At 38.7% G+C, this 22,177-nt stretch overlaps 1 protein-coding gene across 2 annotated transcripts; it reads left to right on the forward strand.

The window, feature by feature from the left end:
- The first annotated feature begins 819 nt into the window (after positions 1–819).
- On the forward strand, positions 820–20,672 carry opn6b (opsin 6, group member b). 2 transcript variants are annotated; one of them, XM_043698496.2, is made up of 6 exons: positions 820–1,201; positions 1,608–1,813; positions 3,093–3,192; positions 3,878–3,982; positions 16,938–17,161; positions 19,677–20,672. In XM_043698496.2, exons 2-6 carry the CDS (start codon positions 1,649–1,651, stop codon positions 20,109–20,111), a joined length of 1,029 nt encoding a protein of 342 aa, XP_043554431.2. In that variant the 5' UTR covers positions 820–1,201; positions 1,608–1,648; the 3' UTR covers positions 20,112–20,672. The 2 variants fall into 2 exon arrangements, with proteins under 2 accessions (XP_043554431.2, XP_087845611.1); XM_087989485.1 differs by lacking the exon at positions 3,878–3,982.
- The last annotated feature ends 1,505 nt before the right edge of the window (positions 20,673–22,177 follow it).

The following is a 22,177-nucleotide window of genomic DNA, read 5'->3' on the forward strand; positions in this document are numbered from 1 at the left end:
GAAGTAAGGCCATGGTTCACAACTTTAGAAGTATTATGGTGGTACAGTCAAAATAACACACCAAATTTATTTTCTTTGTGAAAGCAAATTGAGATCATTTAGAATGCCATCACATGGTGCTTTATGGTAGTATCTCTACTAAAGGAAAAGTGGTTGTTTTCAATTTGTTATTTTATAAAACTTTGTAATATAAATTGCTATTCTTACTTTGTTTTGTGAATCTAGGCTTATTTCATCATTATTAAATTCAAACTCATAACTTTAATTTCAGCAGTTAGATGCTAGTGTAAAGAAATCCCACAGAAGCAAAAATATGTTGAAATAACAAAGTGCAGTTCAAGTTGACTGGTCTTCAGTGCACAGTTAATTGCTTTTAAACTATAATTGTCAAGCTGACTCTTAGTCACTTGAAACCCCCTTAATGAAAATGGTAGATACTTGAAACAATTGTGCATTTGAATTACTGAATTAAGCAAAGTAGGGCAAAATTAAGTATGATAAAACAAAAACACTGAGGTCAGGAAGAGCAACTACACATGGAAGTGATATTGCTTTGGTATATATGATATATATACCTGATATATATTTAGTATATATCTTTAATACATAAGGTATTCATGATTGCCCTTTGGTATATGTGATTGTCCAACTATAGCTGAAGCTACAATGCGAAGGTTCTTTCACACATAGTAGCCTGATACCAAACTCTTAGCTTTTTGTCATGTGTGGTCAACAGCAAAGGTGAACCATCCTATTATTTTAAGGAAACATACTGATATAGATTATATTTTAAAATGTGAAAAGTGAAATAATCTGAGTGTTGCATCTACTTTCTCTCCTTTACTGTATTATCAAGCCCAGTGTCCTTCCACCAACATCCTTTTGGTGGAAAATTAGTTGCAAACAAGTTTTCAGGTTTAACTGGGGCATGCTGTACAAATATATTTAAGTCGAAGAGGTTGTAAAATACGACATGATTATGATTAAAACTGAACAAATACATTGACTGAAGGTCAATGGTGTTATTTATAAATGTTTGTGTTTACTTTTAAACTTCATGAATTAGTTTGTAGATTATTGCTGTTTATTTTTGAAGTGTTGGCTCCAAAATAATTCTGTAATTTTCCCATCACTCTTGCAGAAAAAGTTGAGAAGAAAATCTCAATCTGTAAAAGATTTAGAGAAACCTCGGACCATTCATGTAAACAGTTTGTACTTAAGACACCATTTTTCTTTTCTCTTGAATGAATCATCTTCTGCAAATATTAAATTAAACAAATTCTTAAAAAATATAAATTTGGCAATAAGTGCATAATTTAATAAGATGCTAGAACAATTTATTTTGGACATATTGACGCACTACAATATTCTGTATCCAGCTGCAGCTGTCATTCTAATAGTTTTGGCACTGTTTATGGAGTGAACTGACTACCATAAAATTCCAAATTCTCTTTATAAATGAAAAATGACAACTTAGTTCGGAAAGTAATTATATCTGACATACAAAATGTATTTTGAAATTTCGGCTTCTTTCTCGTTTGGAAAAATAATGCATTAGATCATCGACTTAAATAGAAATATTTAACTACTCCTTGGTTTCCTCTCAGGCTGGTTGTCCTGGATTGGGAATGGAATTGTCATCTCCATCATGTACAATCGAAGACTGGCACTTGAACCTCAAGATTATCTGACATTCAATCTTGCAATATCAGATGCCAGCATTTCAATTTTTGGATACTCACGGGGCATAATTGAAATATTCAATATTTTCCAAGACGATAAGTTTATCATCACATCTATTTGGACTTGTGAAGTGAGTTAATAATTTAAATTCTTAGAGTTAAATTATAAATGTGCTGTGAACTGTATTTCTTTATATCCACATTGCAATTATGTATAGTATTCACACAATTACAAGAAAACAGAGAAGTTGACCCAGGTTTTGAGGTCAGTGTTGTTGATCTTGAAAAAGCATCCTGCAAAGACTTAGCAAGCTCTTGAATGTCAATCTCCTTTATTTTGGCATGGCTTTGAGTCTGGCACTTTCTATTGGAGTTCTGTGGAGTTCTGAAGATATGAAGTCATCAAGCAATCTGAAGAGGCATTCAGGTTAAGGAATTCCCAGATAGTAAACCAAGAAATACAAGGCTCAGATTAGAACTGAAGCATAATTACTTGACAGAAAGCAAACTAAAGTCTGGAACATGCATATGAGATTAGTAAAAACTTACTAGTTTTAAAAAATATGCACGTTCCTCTGAGGAACTAAGACTTCACATACATAAAATGGGTTTTTCAGAACCTGAGAAGTGATTTGTTGATAATTATGAATTAGTACACAGTTAAGCTCCAGTTGCACCTGATTGAACAAAATTCAACATTTTCATTGGTCATTATGGTGAAAACAATGTATAAAAAGTTGAAACAAAGACCTTGTCCATTTTTGCAGGGTAAAATTGTTGATAATCAACACATATGCTTCCAAATATGAAAATGGTGTGCACAATGCATGAATCGAGAATTTAAAGTCTGTTCTAATTGGCAGCTAGTACTAATGATACAATAAAGGTTGATTACAAAGATTCTTGCTATATCAGGAAGACTTTGGTTTGACAAGAGCTAAAACCTGAGCAACGTTTAGATTTTGTGATAGAAATTGCAATCTTTTTGCCGATAACAACTCCATAAATAACATATACATGCACATTGGTTTGGAAAATGGAACATTAACAGTGGTGATAAACCTAGGTGTTTTACAAACCTACTTTGAAATGCAATAAGAAAGTACATCTCTTTTACATCAAACTTGTTTTTGCATCAGTACAATTCTACAGGAATTGTCTGATTTGTTAAATATAGCCTGTAGTCATATTGAAAAAGTATCGATGTAACTTTGCAAAGCAATTTTAAACCGTTTGTGCTGGCATAGATCTTCCATCATGGAAAGCAACCTTGAATAAAGTATTTATTTGTGAAACTGAGTTAGTGTTTTGGCATTTGTCAAACTGCTACTCTGGGATTTAGTGGTTGCAAAGTTTCCTGGAAATGTTTAGCTTGTGTGTTGTGGACTGACAAGTTTCTGTGTCCTTTAGGTGGATGGGATTTTGACCCTGCTGTTTGGTCTGAGCAGTATTAACACTTTGACAGCCATTAGCATCATCAGATACATCAAAGGCTGCAAACCGCATCAAGGTAAATCCTTCAGTGCCTCCACTAAACAGCATTACCTAGTCTAATATTAACAGTTAAATATCCATAGTAGCACCTAGAATCATCAGAATAGCGTGATATATACGAGAGCTACTTCTGATAATCTTTACTCGCAGAAGTAGTGTGAATTCTAGTTGGTAGTACATTAAATTATTTTAAATAGCATATCAAATTGAAACAGAGAATTTCAAAGAAATTTTCTATGATGAACAAGAACATTTGGTGACATTTTAAAATCAGCAAATTCAAAGTAGCAATATTATCTAACAACATAATCTTGCTCCAGGATATTGAACTGCTTGCCAAAGTATTGCTACAGCAGATGCAGACATCTGGGCGGCACAGTGGCACAGTGGTTAGCACTGCTGCCTCACAGCGCCAGAGACCACCTCAGGCATCTGTCTGTGTGGAGTTTGCACATTCTCCCCGTGTCTGTGTGGGTTTTCTCCGAGTGCTCCGGTTTCCTCCCACAGTCCAAAAATGTGCAGGCTAGGTTAATTGGCCATGCTAAATTGCCCATAGTGTTAGGTGAAGGAGTAAATGTAGGGGAATGGTTCTGGGTGGGTTGCTCTTCGGAGGGTCGGTGTGGACTTGTTGGGCTAAAGGGCCTGTTTCCACACTGTAAGTAATCTAATCTGACAGGAAATTGTTTTCGGTCTCTCTACAGTTTACAGGGTTAACAAATCTAATGTTATACTGGCCTTGTCTATTGTGTGGCTGGCAGCTCTTTTCTGGTCTGCGACACCTCTTCTAGGATGGGGCAGTTACGCAGGTGAGAACAGTGGGGGTGCAATGTTATGCTATGTTAAGATAACGTGATGCTTGTTCACAGTACAACTATTTGCATTTGTACCCCATTGGAATTTATTCTTGAAAAGATAGTGCTCACATGCACAGGCAATTTTTGTGTACATAGTTTTGTTCGTGTTTTTCTTTCTTATTGTGAAAAGGCAATTATGTTGTTGATGTATCAACATCCTGAAATTCTTTACCTAAAACCATGTGAATCTTTTTGTACAGTATAGCATGTTAGGAACAAAGGACTTCAGAGCAAGAATAGGCTGTTTGGCATTATGAGCCTGCTCTGCCACTCAGCATCATCATGACTGATCTGACTGTGATCTCAATTCCACTTTTCCATTTGCCCCTCTAATCTTTAACAGCTTTGTTGATCAGAAATCTAGGTAGAGTCATAGAGACATCCAGCATAGAAACAGACCCTTTAGTCCAACTCATCCATGCTGACCAGATATCCTAACCTAATCTAGTCCCAATTGCCAGCACTTGGCCCACATCCCTCTAAACCGTTCCTAGTCATATACCCATCCGGATGCCTTTTAAATGCTGTAAGACCATAAGACATAGGAGTGGAAGTAAGGCCATTCGGCCCATCGAGTCCACTCCACCATTCAATCATGGCTGATGCGCATTTCAGCTCCACTTACCAGCGTTCTCCCCGTAGCCCTTAATTCCTCGAGACAACAAGAATCTATCAATCTCGGCCTTGAAGACATTTAGCGTCCTGGCTTCCACTGCACTCCGTGGCAATGAATTCCACAGGCCCACCACTCTCTGGCTGAAGAAATGTCTCCGCATTTCTGTTCTGAAATGACCCCCTCTAATTCTAAGGCTGTGTCCACGGGTCCTAGTCTCCTCGTTTAACTGAAACAATTTCCTAGCATCCACCTTTTCCAAGCCATGTATTATTTTGTACGTCTCTATTAAGTCTCCCCTTAATCTTCTAAACTCCAACGAATACAATCCCAGTATCCTCAGCCGTTCCTCATATGTTAGACCTGTCATTCCAGGGATCATCCGTGTGAATCTCCGCTGGACACGTTCCAGTGCCAGTATGTCCTTCCTGAGGTGTGGGGACCAAAACTGGACACAGTACTCCAAATGGGGCCTAACCAGAGCTTTATAAAGTCTTAGTAGTACATCTCTGCTTTTATATTCCAACCCTCTTGAGATAAGAGACAACATTGCATTCGCTTTCTTAATCACGGACTCAACCTGCATGTTTACCTTTAGAGAATCCTCGACTAGCACTCCCAGATCCCTTTGTGCTTTGGCTTTATTAATTTTCTCACCATTTAGAAAGTAGTCTATGCTTTTATTCTTTTTGCCAAAGTGCAAGACCTCGCACTTGCTCACGTTAAATTCCATCAGCCATTTCCTGGACCACTCTCCCAACCTGTCGAGATCCTTCTGTAGCCTCCCCAATTCCTCAGTACTACCTGCCTGTCCACCTAACTTCGTATCATCGGCAAACTTCGCTAGAATGCCCCCGGTTCCCTCATCCAAATCATTAATATATAATGCGAACAGCTGTGGCCCCAGCACCGAACCCTGCGGGACACCGCTCGTCACCGGCTGCCATTCTGAAAAAGAACCTTTTATCCCAACTCTCTGCCTTCTGTTAGACAGCCAATCCTCAATCCATCCCAGCAGCTCACCTCAAACACCATGGGCCCTCACCTTGCTCAGCAGCCTCCCGTGTGGCACCTTATCAAAGGCCTTTTGAAAGTCTAGATAGACCACATCCACTGGGTTTCCCTGGTCTAACTTACTTGTTACCTCTTCAAAAAATTCCAACAGGTTTGTCAGGCATGAATTGTAATAGCCTCCATCACTTCCTCTAGCAGCTCATTCTATACATACCTCACCCGCTATGTGAAAAAGTTGTCCCTTAGGTCCCTTTTATATCTTTCCCCTCTCACCCTAAACCTATGCCCTCTTGTTCTGGACTCCCCCACCCCAGGGATAAGAACTTGTCTATTTACCCTATTCATACCACACAGAATTTTATAAACTTCTTTAAAGTCATCCCTCAGCCTACAACACTCCAGGGAAAATGGCCCCAGTTTATTCAGCTCCTCCAACCCTGGCAACATCCTTGTAAATCTTTTCTGAACCCTTTCAAGTTTCACAACATCCTTCCTACTGCAGGGAGACCAGAATTGCACACAATATTCCAAAAGTGGCCTAATCACTGAATTGCTTCAGTTGCCTGCTATACTTCCTACCCATATTCAGCTCCATTCACTTCAATGGTACCAAATATCCAGCTGATGGTGAAACAGTCAGCTGAAGGGATACATAGTTTCTGTTCTTTTACCCAAGACAACTTCTAACCAAATGAGTTTTAGAAATTAATTGCAAATACAAGTTAGGAAAAAGATAAAACTGAAAGTTCCAGAGTTTTATTTTATAAAGACATACCTTTAACTGCTGGGATGGATAGAAGCATTTCAGGAAACAATATGAATGACAAAATTAAAGTCTTCTTTTACTTCTTACACTTACATTTGAATCTAAACCAATAAGGGTAAAATGCTGAGCTCTTATTTTCTCTGCTATAAAGATTGAGTTCCATGAAGTCAGCCTGATTATGGTTCCCATTTGATGTGTCAACTGTACCAACTTTCCAACAATTCAGTATTAACTAAGAGATTTGCTCTGAGGGAGCCCTAAGGAAGCCCATTTTCCAGCATGGCATGATAACTTGACCAGTGGTACTGATTACCTGGAGAGTGATTGGAATGTAGTTCTCACACTCCCAGGCTATAATTGAAATGAATAGCATGGATACGTTTAAGTTGAAACTTGATAACACATAAAGGTGAAGAGTATAGAAAGAGATGTTGTGCTAATGAAAAATATTAATGTGGATCTTGAACAGTGGGCTGAATCTTTTGAGCCAAATTGATTATTTCTGTGCCATAAATATTATATAATGTCACAGTATGGAGTGGTTTGCTGATATCTGTGACACACCTCACTGAATTCTGCTCTATTTCAATATTTAACTCATTTTGCAGCTAATACTGAGAAAAGACATATATATTTTGGGAAGTTCTTTCCTGTCAGAGGAGCAAACTGACACCCAAGAGGATTCTGTAAAGAAGTATATTAAATACAATTAATAGCACAAATTTTAATTGGTCAACTTATTTTTCAAGAGTATTTTCAATCAATTATGAGAAGGATTAGTCTCTTTTTCCTTTGTTTATCTTACTCTTCTGTGAAGTGCTTTCCATATTAACAGCACTATATCAAATGCAGGTTGTTATTGTTACAATGACCCCTATGTTCTGCAAATTCATTATTGTGTAGGATATGGCCACTCAAATAATGTGCTCTAGAAGATAAGTATTTGTGGCATCTGTGTGTCTTCACAGTTCTACGCTGTGCCACAAAACATGACACTCAAATAGGAATTTTACTATATTATAATTTCTGATCTATAGTCAATCTGGTTTATCCCCGGGATATATTTAAACAATTATATGATCTGGAATTGGCTTAGGAGTAATTTGACGCAGTAAAGAAAAAAGAAGTTCCGCTTCCCAGCACTGGTATTCTTTGCCAAAAGATTTTAATAAAACCTCACAAAAAGACAGACATTAAATACCACCCCACCAGGAAATGAATAATGGAGCAAAGTAATTTCCCATTCATGTAAATACATTAGCAATAGGAGTTGGAGCATGTCCTTCAGTCCTGTTCCACCATTCAGCGTGATGTTGGCCAATCTTCTACCTTAACTCCACCTTCACTCACTATTCCCTTGATTCCAGATTTCGACAAAGCTATCAATCTCTGTCTTGAATATATTCCCTATCCTTACAACTTTCACATGGCCCATAGGACTTTCGTTACCCAAAATTCGACTGTCCAAAAATCAAAATGATCTGAAAAACAGATATTTTACTCTTAAGAGCTCAGAGTGCCAGAAATATCATTCAACCATTTGTTTATCTGTCCATTCACACATTCATAATCACCCCATACATACATCTATTCAGAAAACCAACAGTTTCAACAAGCTCCTGCAATCATTAGAATTTTTGATAATTGGAGCAAAAATATGGGTTTTCACATGGGCCCTAAAGTTTTACAACTTTGATGTAATAAGTTCAAATATATAGCTAGTTATATTGTTAGAAGGGAGGTCCAATATCCTTTTTCTGACAGGCAGTGTGGTATTCTAATTTACAAGCTCTGGTTTGAGTGCATTGTACTGTTTAAGATCTATCTTCGCCTACTCTCCAGGCACAACGTTGTCTGTTCCACTGGCAAGATCATCCAAAATCCAGGAAAATCCAGAATCCAGTGTGGGCTCAGTCCTGGGGCTGCCAGATTTTGGATGTGAACCATTAAGTAACTTGTTGTAAATTAAAGTTATTTTTTGATAGTAACTTCAAATGTAGAAAGAAACAGATTTTGTGTTGCATAATTACATCAGAAAGGGAATTCTGTGCTTCAATTTTTAATGTAAAATTAAATTATTAAAAAGGAAAATAAATATTACAATTGACTATGATGACAGACTCAAAGTGGCCTTAGTACTGTGTCATTAGTATTGGTGTAGTGGCACGTCATAAGACCAGGAATCTTGAGACTCAGGTTAATGCCCTGGCAACATGAGTTACAGCCCCACCATGGTAGCTGGTGAGATTTAAATTCAAATAATAAAATAAATCAGGAATTGAAAGGCAACCTTGGGTAATGATGACAATGAAACTAGTTTCAATTGTTAAAAATTAATGTCCTATAGGAAAGGATACTACTACTATCCCTACGTGGTCTGATCTACGTGAGATGCACAGAAATCTGATTGACTCTTAACTGTTCTCTGAAATAACCTGACAAGGCAATATGTTTCAAGGACAGTTGGGGAGGGACAGCAAAATTTAGTCTTGCCAACTACACCCTTAAACCATCAAAGATTGATGAAAGAAAATCCATGTATTTAGAATGCATATGAAGAAATGCTATGTTTTCAACCATTTTCTTTTATTTTGTTCTATTTTGCTATTTTTCTTTTTTCCACTTTGTTTCTTTACATTTTGTCTTTTTTTCTCCATGAACAAAATTCCATAACCACTGGTTTCCAGAAGAAGCTACACTGCCATAGAGCCACTTGGAGAATTACATTTACACTGTTGTTCCTTAGACCTTCACAACCTTTTCGGTATAGCATCTTATTTGGAGTGACAGTACAGAATAATCGCCATAAACTCAAATTCAATTACTATTCATAGAATCCCTATAGTGTGGAAAGAGGCCATTTGGCCCAACAAGTCCACACTGACCCTCTGAACAGTAACCCACCCAGACCCAATTCCCCTACTACTCTACATTTACCCCTAACTAATGCACCTAACCTAGACATCCCTGAATACTATGGGCAATTTAGCATGGGCAATTCACCTAACCTGTACATCTTTGGATTGTAGGAGGAAACCCATGCAGACACAGGGAGAACATGCAAACTCCACACACATTCTTTTCTCTTGAGCTTGATTTTGACTTCTGAGATTATCCTCTGCTACAAACTGGCATTGTGCACCAAACTTGTTGTTAACTCCAAACTTTTATCTGATTCTGCGTTAATGACAACTGCAAACCTGTGGTGGGCTGACAGTTTGGGACAATTGGATGATGTTACCTGAATAACACTGTTGTGTTGCCTGGTTTATTCAGCTGGACAAGTAGGAACAGTTGGCACTTAAAGAAAATGAAAACGAAAAATAAGTGCATGCTCACAGGATGAAGTGTTGGTGATGCAATTACTGCTATGTAACTGATAATCTAAAGCCGCCGGGGTTGGACAAAACTGTTTTGTTGTCAGCCGTAAAGTACCTTCAACTTGAGACAAGCACTTCATTTCTCATTTCTGCTTTCAGTTTATTGTAGCATCCAAAACAACATTTCCCACTTGACCATTGACTGAGGCCAACTTCTATTTTATTTTGGCACACTGATCATAAATCTGCAATGATTACGAGCCAGATTAATGTAGTAAAAACACAAAAGAAAGACTTGGAGTTACATACCACAACCTCCAAAAGCAATTTTAAAGTGTCACTCTTTCAATGTGGAAAAGATCAATGTTTGTAATTTGTTTGCAACTTTTATAATGCTTCCATCATCAAAAAAGAATGCTGTTTTTTCCCGTACATTTAAGTAAAGTTGTAAGAGCCAGTTTGATGGTTTTATACTTCATCAGAAAACACATGATTGGAAATTGTAGGCATGCAGCTTGAGATGTTCTATAGAAAAAGTGAGAAATTTGAGAGCTTGCATACCTAACATTTCCTGAAATATGTTAACCCTAAACTCTCTGCTGTCAGTTCTAGATTAATCGACGTTTCAGGCATAAGCCCTTCTTCAGGATGCCCAAAACATCGATTCTCCTGTTCCCTGGATGCTGCCTGACCTGCGCTTTTCCAGCAACACATTTTCAGCTCTGATCTCCAGCATCTGCAGACCTCACTTTCTCCCCAGTTCTAGATTAAACCTTATTAATAATATTGATGACGGCATTTTGGAACCATTGAATCATTAAAAAATAACAGTACAAAAGGAGGCCATTTAGCCCATTGCTCCAGCTGAATACACTAGCCATTTATTCTAATCCCATTTTCCCACACCCAGTCTATAACTTTACAGGTTGCAACACTTCAAGCACAGATCCATATTCTTTCCAAAGGAATTGAAGGTTTCTGCCTAAATCACCAAAGTGGGCTGCACATCCAGATAATCACAGTTCTCTGGTGAAAAGGTTTTTCCTCATACCACTTCTAATCCTTCCGAAAATTAACTTATATCTATGGCCCTAGTAATTTACCTCTCTAGTAAAGGAAATGGGTCCATCCTATCCACTCAACTCAAGCCCCCTGTTATTTGTACAACTCAATTAAGTCACTCCTCCACTTCTCTGCTCTCTAGCGACTCTAGTTTATCCAATTTTTATGGCATCTACAAATTTCCCAATCATGCCCCCACATCTAAGACTAAATTGTTAATATATACCATAAACAGCAAGAAACCCAGCACCAACAAGAGCACCACTGGATACCGCTTTCAATTTGCAAAAGCATCTGTCAACCATTATCATTTGTTTCTTGTCACTGAACTCATTACATTCCTCCATATCTCATGGGCTTTAATTTTTCTGTCCAGTCTGCCTTGTAGCAGCTTGTCCCATGCCTTACTAAAACCCATATAGACAATATCCACTACACTGCCCTCATCAGTCCTCCTTATTACTTCCTCAGAAATTAAGTTCACTTCGTGAGACATGATATTTCTTAACAAAATTATGCCTATCATCCCAGGTTAATCCTTGCCTATCCAAATAACGGATAAGATTGGGCAGTGCCTCTTAGTATTGATCATAGTAATTTGCCCATCACTGAGTCCATTTGACCAGCCCATCATTTTTTTGGTCTACACTTTGCTTCCTTTTTAAATAATGATACAACATTTGCTGCCCTTAATCCCTCTATTGGCCTGTTCTAGTGAGAGCATGTCGACAACTTTCATAGTCCACTTTGGAAACCAGTAAGAATATTACAAGTATGTATATGAATTTGGTGTGTTAATTAATAGGTTATGATAGAGACAGAATTTGACAAATTCATGAGATAGAGTCATAGACTCCTACAGCATGGAGACAGGCTCTTCAACCAAAATGTCCATCCACGCTAACTCAATTTCCCTGCACTTGGCTCAAATCCTTCCAAACCTTTCCTATCTAAATTGTATTGTCCAAATGTCTTTTAAATGTTGTTAATGTACCCCCCTCAACCCCTTCAGTTGGCAGCTCATTCCATGTACGTACCACCCTCTGTGTAAGAAAGTTGCCTCTCAGATTCCCATTTATTCTTTCCCCTCTAATCTTAAAACAATGCCCTCTTCTCTTGAATTCCCCAATTCCCTGGGAAAAAGACTAAGTGAATTCACCCTAAACATGCCTGTCATAATCTTATACATTTCTATAAGATCCCCCTTCAATCTGCTATGCTCTAAAGGAAAAAGTCCTAGCTTGTCCTACCTCTTCCTATAACTCAGTCCCTTGATTCCTATCAACATCCTTATAAATATCTTCTGCACTCTTTCCAGTTTAATAATATTCTTCCAATAGCAAGGTGAACAAAACTGAACACAATATATTCAGTTCTGCGATAACACGTTTTTAGACTGTTATTTGCAGAATGCGAACCATCCTGACCTGTATTGGCTATAACTCAATTTTTGGTTCCATTACTTTAGATAGCGCAGCTATTGCACAATTCTCTTATAATGCAAGATTGCACAAGAATGTGATTATCGTGTTATATCAAAACTGACTGTACTCCAAGTGCGGCCTCACCAATGTCCTGTACAACTGCAATATTACTTCCCAAATTCTTTATCCAATGCCTTAACTGATGAAGGCCACTGTGCCAAAAGCCTTCTTCACTGCCCTATCTACCTGTGACTCCACTTTCAGAGAACCATGAAGCTGAACTCCAAGGTCCCTCTGTTCCACTACACTCCTTAAAGCCCTACCATTCACCATGAAACTCTTATCTTGATTTTACTTTCCAAAGTGCAAGACCTCACACTTATCTATATTAAACTCCATTTGCCAATCCTTAGCCCACGTCCCTATCTGATCAAGGTTCTGCTGCAATTTCTGATAACCTTCCACACTGACCACGATACCACCTATTTAAGTGCCATCTGCAAACTTACTAACATTCGCATCCAAATCATTGATATGGATAACAAACAGCAATGGTCCCAGCACTGACCCCTGAGGTACACCACTAGTCACAGGCCTCCAGTCCAACAAGCATCCTTCCACTATTATCCTCTGCTTCCTGCCATCAAGCCAATTGTGTATCCAATTTGCCAGCTCTCCATGGATTCCATGCAACCTGACCTTCCAGAGCAGCCTACCATGAGAAACCTTATCAAAGGCCTTAATGAAATCCATATACATCACACCTACTGCCCTGCCCTCATCAACCTTCCTGGTCACTTCATCAAAAAACTCTAACATATTTCTGAGGCATGATCTCCCACTCACAAAGCCATGCTGAATATTCCTAAATCAAATCCTGTCTTTCCAAATGCATGTATATCTTATCCCTCAGAATCTTCTCAAGTAAATTACCTACCACAGATATCCTTTTTCTTTGCAGTCCTCCTTGAATAAGGCCACAACATTTGCTACCTCCAGTCTTCTAGGACCTCACCCTTGGCTAACAATGATGCAAATATATCCACCAGGGCTCCTGCAATTTATTCTTGCAGGGTTCTTGGTTATATCTGGTCAGGACTAGGAGATTATCCACTTTCATAGATTCTAATACATCCAAGATCTCTCTACTATGATATGGACTGTCCCTAAGATATCACCACTCACTTCCCCAAGTTCCCAAATCTTTATTTCTTCCTCCACAGAAAACATAGAAGAGAAATATTCATTGAGGACCTCACCTATCCCCTGTGGTTCCACAAGTACTTGTCAACTTTGGTCCTTGAGGGCCCCTATTCTCTATCTCTAGTTAATCTTTGTCCTTTAATATACTTCAAGAGTCTCTTTGGATTCACCATAATCTTCTCAGCCAAAGGTACCTTGTGCCCCCTTGTCACCCTCCTGATTTCCTTCTTCAGTATTCCTTCGATGCTTCCATGGGTTCCATTGATCCCAGCTCCCTGTACCTGAGCCATGCTTCCTTCTTTTTTCTGATCAAATCCTCAATATCTCTTGTCATCCAGGGTTCTCTACTGCTACCAACCTTGCCCTTCACCCTCACAGGAACATATAGACCTTGAACATTAGCTATCTCACTTTTAAAGGCCTCTGATTTGCCAGATGTCCCTTTACCTGCAAACAAACTACTGCAATCAACCCCTGCAAGCTCCAATCTGATTCGCCTTGCCCCAGTTTAGAACTTGAACCTGTGAATTAGTTTTGTCCCTCTCCATATCTATTTTAAATATCCCCCACTGTCACCTCAGACAATGGCCTTGCCCAGTCTCCCAAGAGTAGATTGAGATTTGCCACTTCCCAAGTAAGCCCCTCTCCATACTGCTTGAGGAAACTTTCCTGAATACACTTAATAAATTTCACCCCTTCTAAGCCCATAATGCTATGGCAGTCCCAGTCAATGTTAGGAAAATTAAAATTCCCTACAACAACACTATTGCTCCTGCAAGTCTCCCCAGTCTCCCTGCATATTTGTTCCTCTAATTCCCATTGACTATTTGGGGGCCTATAATATATCAACACCCTCTTCTTATTTCTTAGGTCCACCCACAAAGCCTTCAATTATTTCATCTCTGATTACTGCTGTGATACTCGCCTTAATCAAAAATGCAACTCCCCCTCCTCTCTTTCCACCACCTCTATCCCACCTAAAGCACCTGTACCTTGGTACATTAAGCTGCCAGTCCTGTCCCTCCCTCAGCCGTTTTTCTGTAGTGGCTAAAATATCCCAGTCCCAAGTACCTATCCACACCCTGAGTTCAACAGCCTTCTGTTAGCCCTCTTGCATTGAAATAAATGCAATTTAATACAAAGGCTTTCCTTGCTCCCTGTCATATTCCAGTCTGACCTGTCTCTTCAACTTGTTATTTCTGACGACTGTATCTCCATCGAGCCTTGCACTTGCCTCCCTGCTGCTGAGGATGTTGCCCCTCCCTGCCAATCTAGCTTAATCCCTCTTGTAACACCAGCAAATCTGCCTGCCAGGATATTGGTCCCCTTCCAGTTCAAGTGCAACCCATTCCTCTTAAACAGGTGACCTCTGCCCCAGAAAACATCCCAATGATCTAAAAATCTGAATCCCGCCGCCCACACTGATTCTTTAGCCACACTTTCATCTCCCATTTCCTCCTGTTCTTACCCTCATTAGCACATGGCACTGGACGTAATCTGGCAGTTACCACCATCGAGGTCCTGGTTTTCAACATTTTTCCCAGCTCTCTATAGTCCATCTGAGGGACCTCATCCCTGTTTCAACTGATGTCATTTGTGCCAATGCGCACAATGTCTTCTGGCTGCTCACCCTCCTCATTGGGAATGTTCTGCAGCCGTTCTGAGGGACATCCTGGACCCTGGCTACTGGAAAGCAACACACCATCTGGATTCCTGTTTGCTGCCACAGAATCTCCTGTCTGTCCCCCTAACTACTGAGTCTCCTCACTAAGGTCCTGTTTACCTTTACTCTTTCCCGCTGTTCCCCAGAGTCAGTCGTAGTACCACAACCTGGCTACTGCTACTTTCCCCGAGCAATCACCCTCCCAACAGAATATCAAAACAGAATACTTGTTTTCAAAGGGAAGAGCCATAGGGGATTCCTGTACTCTCTGCCTACTCCCTTTACCTTTCCTGGTGGTCACCCAGCTACTCTCTGCCTGCACCTTAGGTGTGACCATCTCACTAAAACTCTCATCTGTGAAACGCTCAGCATTTTGGATGATCCTGAGGGCATCCAGCTCTAGCTTCAGCTTCCTAACACAGTGTCCCAGGAGCTGCAGGGGGAAAGAAGTTTTTCAGCATTACAGATTAAAGCACTGGAAATGCAAAACTGAGCAATTGCACTTTCCCTTCCAGAGCAAGGCTGTAATGACTGCTTGTGTTCATAGTTCCATTGCAGAATGGTGTCTTGGATTCTGGAATGAAAAAGATTGGGACTAAAATCTAAAAAATATGCAGAAGCGCAAAGTAATTTTTGTGCTGGAAATGCATAGCCTACACATGATTTTGAAACACTATAAATGTGTTGCTTATGAAAAATCAAAACATCAAATCCCTCTTTATCCTATTTGATCTTCATAATATTGGCATCTCTTTGCATGGAACCCATTTCTGCATCTTTCAGCCTGCTGTTCTGTTGTTTTTTCTTTGTCTCTGTGTCTGCTTCTGTGGCTTTATATTCTTTTGGTTGTGAGATATTGGGTAGTTTGACTAGGAACGAAGGTGTTTGTTTAGGGGAATAAGTCACATTTCATGGGGGTCCTGAAAGCAATCTGAAGTGGGTGAAATCTGAAGCTTTAAAATGTGAAATAAAAATCAAATGATGACCACAAAACCATTGTTCATTATCATAAAACCTCATCTTGTTCACTAATATCCTTTAGAAAAGAAAATTGCCATCCTTACCTGGTCTGGCCTACAGAGACAAAGAAAGACCAACAGACCCACAGCATTGTGGTTGATTCTTAACAGCCCCCAGGGCAATTGGGGATGGGCAATGATAGCTGGCTTAGCCAGTGCTGCACACATCCCGTGAATGAATTTTTAAAAAGTGACTCCAGACCAAAGCAATGTGGTCAACTCTTAACTGTCCCTGAAATAGCCAAAACAGCCAATCGGTTCATTCACAACAAATACTGGCCTGGCCAGAGACACCCACATCCAGTATGAGAATAAGTCTTAAAATCTCCCTTCATTTCAATGCAATAGCTCACTCTGCTTTAAACGTGTCCCAATACCCCCTTGACCACCCCAATCTGTCCAGTGAGGTGAAAATAAGCATCCTTCCTATTGTACATAATAGAGTGAAATAATCTGTTTTAAAATTGTTATTTTGGCTGTTTTAGCAATTAATATACCTCTGAAATGTAAGTAGGTCCACTCATTTTCCTTATTAGATATATAGAGAACCATTGAATAGTTTCAGCACAGAAAGAATCCTTCCAGCCGATTGTGCCTTTGTAACTATTGTAGAAAGAAAATCTTACACCCATATTTTTGAATTAATTGATAAGTACCAATAACTCAAAATTCCATGATGTTTAAGAGTTAATTGCTTGCATAAAGTATTTTTTCAGTATCTGAGTTTTGATAAAAATTATTTGTGAATGAGAAAAAAAATCACTAATATTTCTGATTAATAACTTGCAATAGGTATTATGAATGTTCATTTGATCTATTACAGATCGCTTGTATGGCACATGTGAGATCGATTGGATACAGGCAGCAGTCTCTATTACCTACAAATCCTATGTTATCAGTATATTTCTCTGCTGTTTCTTCTTCCCTGTTTCAGTCATGATTTTCTCATATGTGTCCATAATAAAAATGATTAGATCCAGTCACAAATGTGTCAGAAGAGGAGAGATCAGTGAACACCAGCGTCATATTGAACGAGAAGTGACACGGGTAAGAGTTGTCATGAAGACAAATTAATAGAGAAGAATGTGTACATAGGATAAGAGATAAATTTAAATGTCACACACACCAGGTTAAAGTCCAACAGTGTATTTGGAAGTAATAGCTTTCGGAGCGCTTTGTCCATCCCAGTCCAACACCGGCAACTCCACATCTAGGGTAAGAGTTAAACAAGGTAAGCAGCAAAGAGGTTGATAATGACGGGTTAATATTAAAATGACTTGGATAAGAAAAGAATGCAAGAAGATCAGAACATTCATGCAAGAACATAGGTACAGGAGCAACAATTAGCTATTGAGCTCCTCAAGCCTGCTCCATCTTTCGATAATATCATGGCTGATCTGGTTGTTATCTTAAACTTACTTTCCTATCTGCTACTCATAACTTTTGACTTCTTTGCAGTTCAAAAGGTTGTCTAATACAATATTTAATATATTCAATGTGGTAGAGAATTCCAAACTTGTGAGAGATGAAATTCCCCCTCGGCTCCATCTTAAATGAAGCCTTATTTGAAATTGTGACTCCTACTTCTAGATTTTCTCATGAAGGAAAAACATCCACTCAGTGTTTGAACTGTTAAATCCCTCCGGAATTAACCTAATTAACTTTCTCCGACTGCTACCAGTGCAAATGCAACTGTGAGATGAGAGTGGAATTTATGTAACAAATAATATTTGGAATTCCAAACAAAAGTTAATTTCTAGTGATGTTAAAAGTAATGGAAACAAAGTAAATCCTCAAATAAGAATGTTTAGGAAAAGAGTTGGGTTTGAAATCTTAGCTGATTTTATTTGTTTGCCCTACCCAAAGGGATTAAAGCCGATTATAAATACCTTGATTGCCATACTGAAATCAGCATTACTGCTGGTTCATACCTGTATCACCCAATTACTCAGCGAACATGCAGATTTTTTTTTTCAAACCAACTGCTGATACATGTCATGCTACACCGCTAGAGGAGGTGAAACTTGTACCCAGGTCTTCTAAGTTAAAGGTAGAGACACTATTACTGTGCCACACAGCACCTCTCAGTGAATTGGTATGATGAGTAGCTGAATGGTATTGATCAGAATGGTTTCTGATTTGATGAATTATCTGTTTTAAGATCAACAGCCAGGATTGTCTTGTGGTTGCTGCTACAGGCCTTCAGGTTTTTGATTCAGTAATGCTCCCTCCTTCCTGTAACTCAGCACCAATTACAATCATACCGTCATATTATTGGGTTACTGATTTTCTTGATCTGTGTTAAAGACCTAGACTTGGGGATCTGGTAGCAATTTCAAAATTTGTTAATGACATGAAACTTGAAAATATTGTGATCTGTGAACTGATATAGACCTGAATAAGACATAGACTTCAACAGACGCATGGGAATTAAATTTAATGTAGAGAAGTATGAAGCAATATGCTTTGGAAGGAAGAACAGACTGTTCCATGTGGGTAGGGGAGGGGGTGGATGTTGGAGATGTGCGTGTGTGTTTAAGGAAGTCATTGAGGTAGATAGGCTGTTGTGTTTTATAAAGAGAGACAGAATCCAGAAAGTATGGTGAAACTTTATAAAACACTAGGCTTATCCTCACCTGGACTATTATGTCAAATTCTGGGGACCACATCTTAAAGGATAGAAATAGCACTCAAAATGCACAGGAGTGATCGGCAACTTTATTCCCAAAACCCCTAAAGTACCCAGGAAAGGTCACTCTAGGCACCCAATCAGTGCAAAGTGAGATAGACAAACTCTATAAGGAACTGCTCTTCCAATTACACATTATGTCTCGCACATGCTTTTCCAATCACAAGGTGTTTCTCTTCCACGTTGAGCTAATGTGGGAGAGAACATGCAACTTCATGCAAGGGAAAGGTTTTACATTAAATATCTTTCACATTAGAACAGCCTCTACCAATTAATTCAATTAGAGCCCAGTTAACTGGAAAGCATAACATGATGTTTGAATTTATGCCACTAATTGTGGGCGGCACGGTGGCACAGTGGTTAGCACTGTTGCCTCACAGTGCCAGAGACCCGGGTTCAATTCCCGCCTCAGGTGACTGACTGTGTGGAGTTTGCACGTTCTCCCCGTGTTTGCGTGGGTTTCCTCCGCGTGCTCCGGTTTCCTCCCACAATCCAAAAAATGTGCAGGTTAGGCAAATTGGCCATGCTAAATTGCCCGTAGTATTAGGTGAAGGGGTAAATGTAGGGGAATGGGTCTGGGTGGGTTACGCTTCGGTGGGTCGGTGTGGACTTGTTGGGCCGAAGGGCCTGTTTCCACACTGTAAGTAATCTAATCTAATCTAATATCATCAATTTTATTTATCATTCAAATATTATATACAACAAACCAACTGTGACTTACATAGTAAATTACAGTTCAAATTTGATAATGTTAATCTAAATGAATTAAGTGATCCACGCTACAGCATCAAAATTTACAAATTGAAATAGCAATACAATACAAGTCTTTGTTTTTGCCTGCTATTATAGCAGCTGGTGTGCTTTATTTTACAGGTGTCTTTTGTTATCTGTACAGCCTTTATTCTGGCTTGGTCCCCCTATGCAGTCATTTCCATGTGGTCAGCCTGTGGTTACAGTGCACCAGCTATCACCAGTGTCCTCGCCTGTCTCATCGCCAAATCTGCCAGCTTCTACAACCCCATCATTTATTTTGGCATGAGCCCCAAGTTCCGCAAGGAGGTGGAAGCTCTCTTCCATTGCCGGCAAGAAAAGAATAATGAAAGCTTTGTGAAACCTGAGAACCAGTCCAATGTGAGGAGCAAACTGGTAATTAGAAATCAGGCTGACAAGTACCAGAAATCTCTTCCTACAGCTAACATCCCGGAATGGAATGCAGACTTGGACAATACTACACCCATCATAACTGTATCCTCTAATTTAGAAAAGAAACAGGCACCAGGACAGGAAGGTGAATCAGAACACCTTTAATTCTGGGTAATTGCCAGTCCCAGCTTGATTTTATAACCAGTGTACAATTATTTATTTGTATGCCGATTTATGGTTTATTAAAGCATTCTTGTTTAATATTAATATTGGTTTTCAATTCTGTGTCTGCGTAATAAACTTCATTTTGGATAATGTGACTAATTATTGGTAATAGTTGAAATCAGTTCTTTTGATCATCAAAAACTTTAATATAGCAAAAGTCAAAACCCTTTACTTCTATGGCTATTTCATATTTAAGAGAAAGCACAAAGACTGTTAACTTTAGAATTTTGTTTGTCACTTAATCACTGCTTTTCAGAAAGTGGTGTATTGTGAAAAATGCGTAGAATATTGTTTATTTTTGTTAGTTTTAGTATGGCTTTTGAAAAGCAAATTTCTTCTCAGTAGCGTACTTGATGTTGTATTTGTCCAGCTTATTATGCTTTAATTTTATTTAGAAAAACCTTTTTACAAATGTAGTACTGATATGGCTTTCAATTGGATTACCGCACTCATTCAAACAATGTACTCAGACTATATCATGAAAATAAAACAATGTTAAATACAATATTTATCAGTATTTTCATGTTTAAGGTGTTTATGAAAGTATACATCCCAATTGTGTTAATACTTTACTGTGGAGGACTGGAGGTAGGGATAGGAATTCTAAATATAAACAATATCTTGTATATAAGAAATAATCAATTATTCAGTTGAAGAAAATTAAACATATTCTGGGAAAAATTAATTTTTCAATAGAATTTGTGGCCTTCTTAAATTTTATCAAAACAATCTCAATATTTCTTCTTCAGAAAGCATCACTTGAAAACTTAAGGGGGAAGTTTTTTGTTCAAACAGGAACCATTCTATATATAAAATTTTTTTAAAAAATAGCAACCTTCATCTTTCAATCCATTTTTGCTCACAAACATTTTGTTTGGGGTGTTGGCAGGGATGCACTATAAAAGGGATTCCCTCGAGCAAACAGGATCAATATGACATATTGTTCAGAGCAACCACTCCCACCAGCTAAATCAAATACCAGCTATTTATATGTAGCTTTTAATGTACCATGATGCTCAAAGCTGATGTTAACTTAGAGTTCTCCCCTACTCATAGCTGTGATCTGATATGATTGTATTTTCACAATAAAGTTAAAAAACATACAACACCAGGTTATTGTCCAACAGGTTGATTTGGAAGCACTAGCTTTCGGAGCGCTGCTCCTTCATCAGGTTTAGTGTCACAATAAAGTATTGTCAGTAATTGAAATAATCTCTTTCGTTCATTCCGAACATTGGTTTATTTTGTCTAACTTTATTTCTATGAAATGCCTTAAGGCTATTGTTCTGATTTTTAAACATGTTGCGTAAATACAGGTTGACAGGTTTAATCCTGACTGGCCAATGCACTAACTGCATATTATTGGACTGAATGGAAATATTAATGTAATGGGAGTGATTTGCTTGCTATGGCAACTTAATTTGTTAACTTGTTAAATTTCTAAACTAAATCCATTACCATTTTTCATCAAGAGGTTGGAATGTGAGACATCTGACAGTGCCTTCACAATACAGGGTCAGGATTGACGTCCAGCGAACTGAGGAAGTTACCCTGATCTGACATGTTCTGTCTGTGATTTTAATTTGGGTGATGTTCATATTGGGTAATTTTTCGGTCCTTGTGATTTCAGTTTGGGTGACTTTTCACTTCAGGCGATTTTTCAGATTAGGTGATTTTCAGTTCTGGTGATTTCAGTCCAGGGGTGATTTCCAATTCTTATGACTTCAGATAATTGTCTGTTCAGGTGATTTTCAGTTCGGGTGGTGATAACTGCTCAGTCATTTTCCCACATCCCGCATGATTTTCTCGGATTCTGGCTGCTTTCCTGGGAACCGCTGGTTATCTGTTAGTGAAGATTTCCCACCACCCTCACACACTACTTTACATAGTGTTGCCACTCGGTTTGTCCCCTTCATATTTGTAAAACCTAATTGTCGTCGGTGAGAGGAGTGATGAAAAACTCAGTCATTTGTAAGAAGTGCCCAACTGGAACGCGTCGGCGTGAC

This window comes from Chiloscyllium plagiosum, unplaced genomic scaffold, assembly GCF_037043375.1.
Source record: "Chiloscyllium plagiosum isolate Xiang-an unplaced genomic scaffold, Cpla_swu_hap1 HiC_scaffold_8, whole genome shotgun sequence".
In the NCBI taxonomy this organism is placed as follows: domain Eukaryota; kingdom Metazoa; phylum Chordata; class Chondrichthyes; order Orectolobiformes; family Hemiscylliidae; genus Chiloscyllium; species Chiloscyllium plagiosum.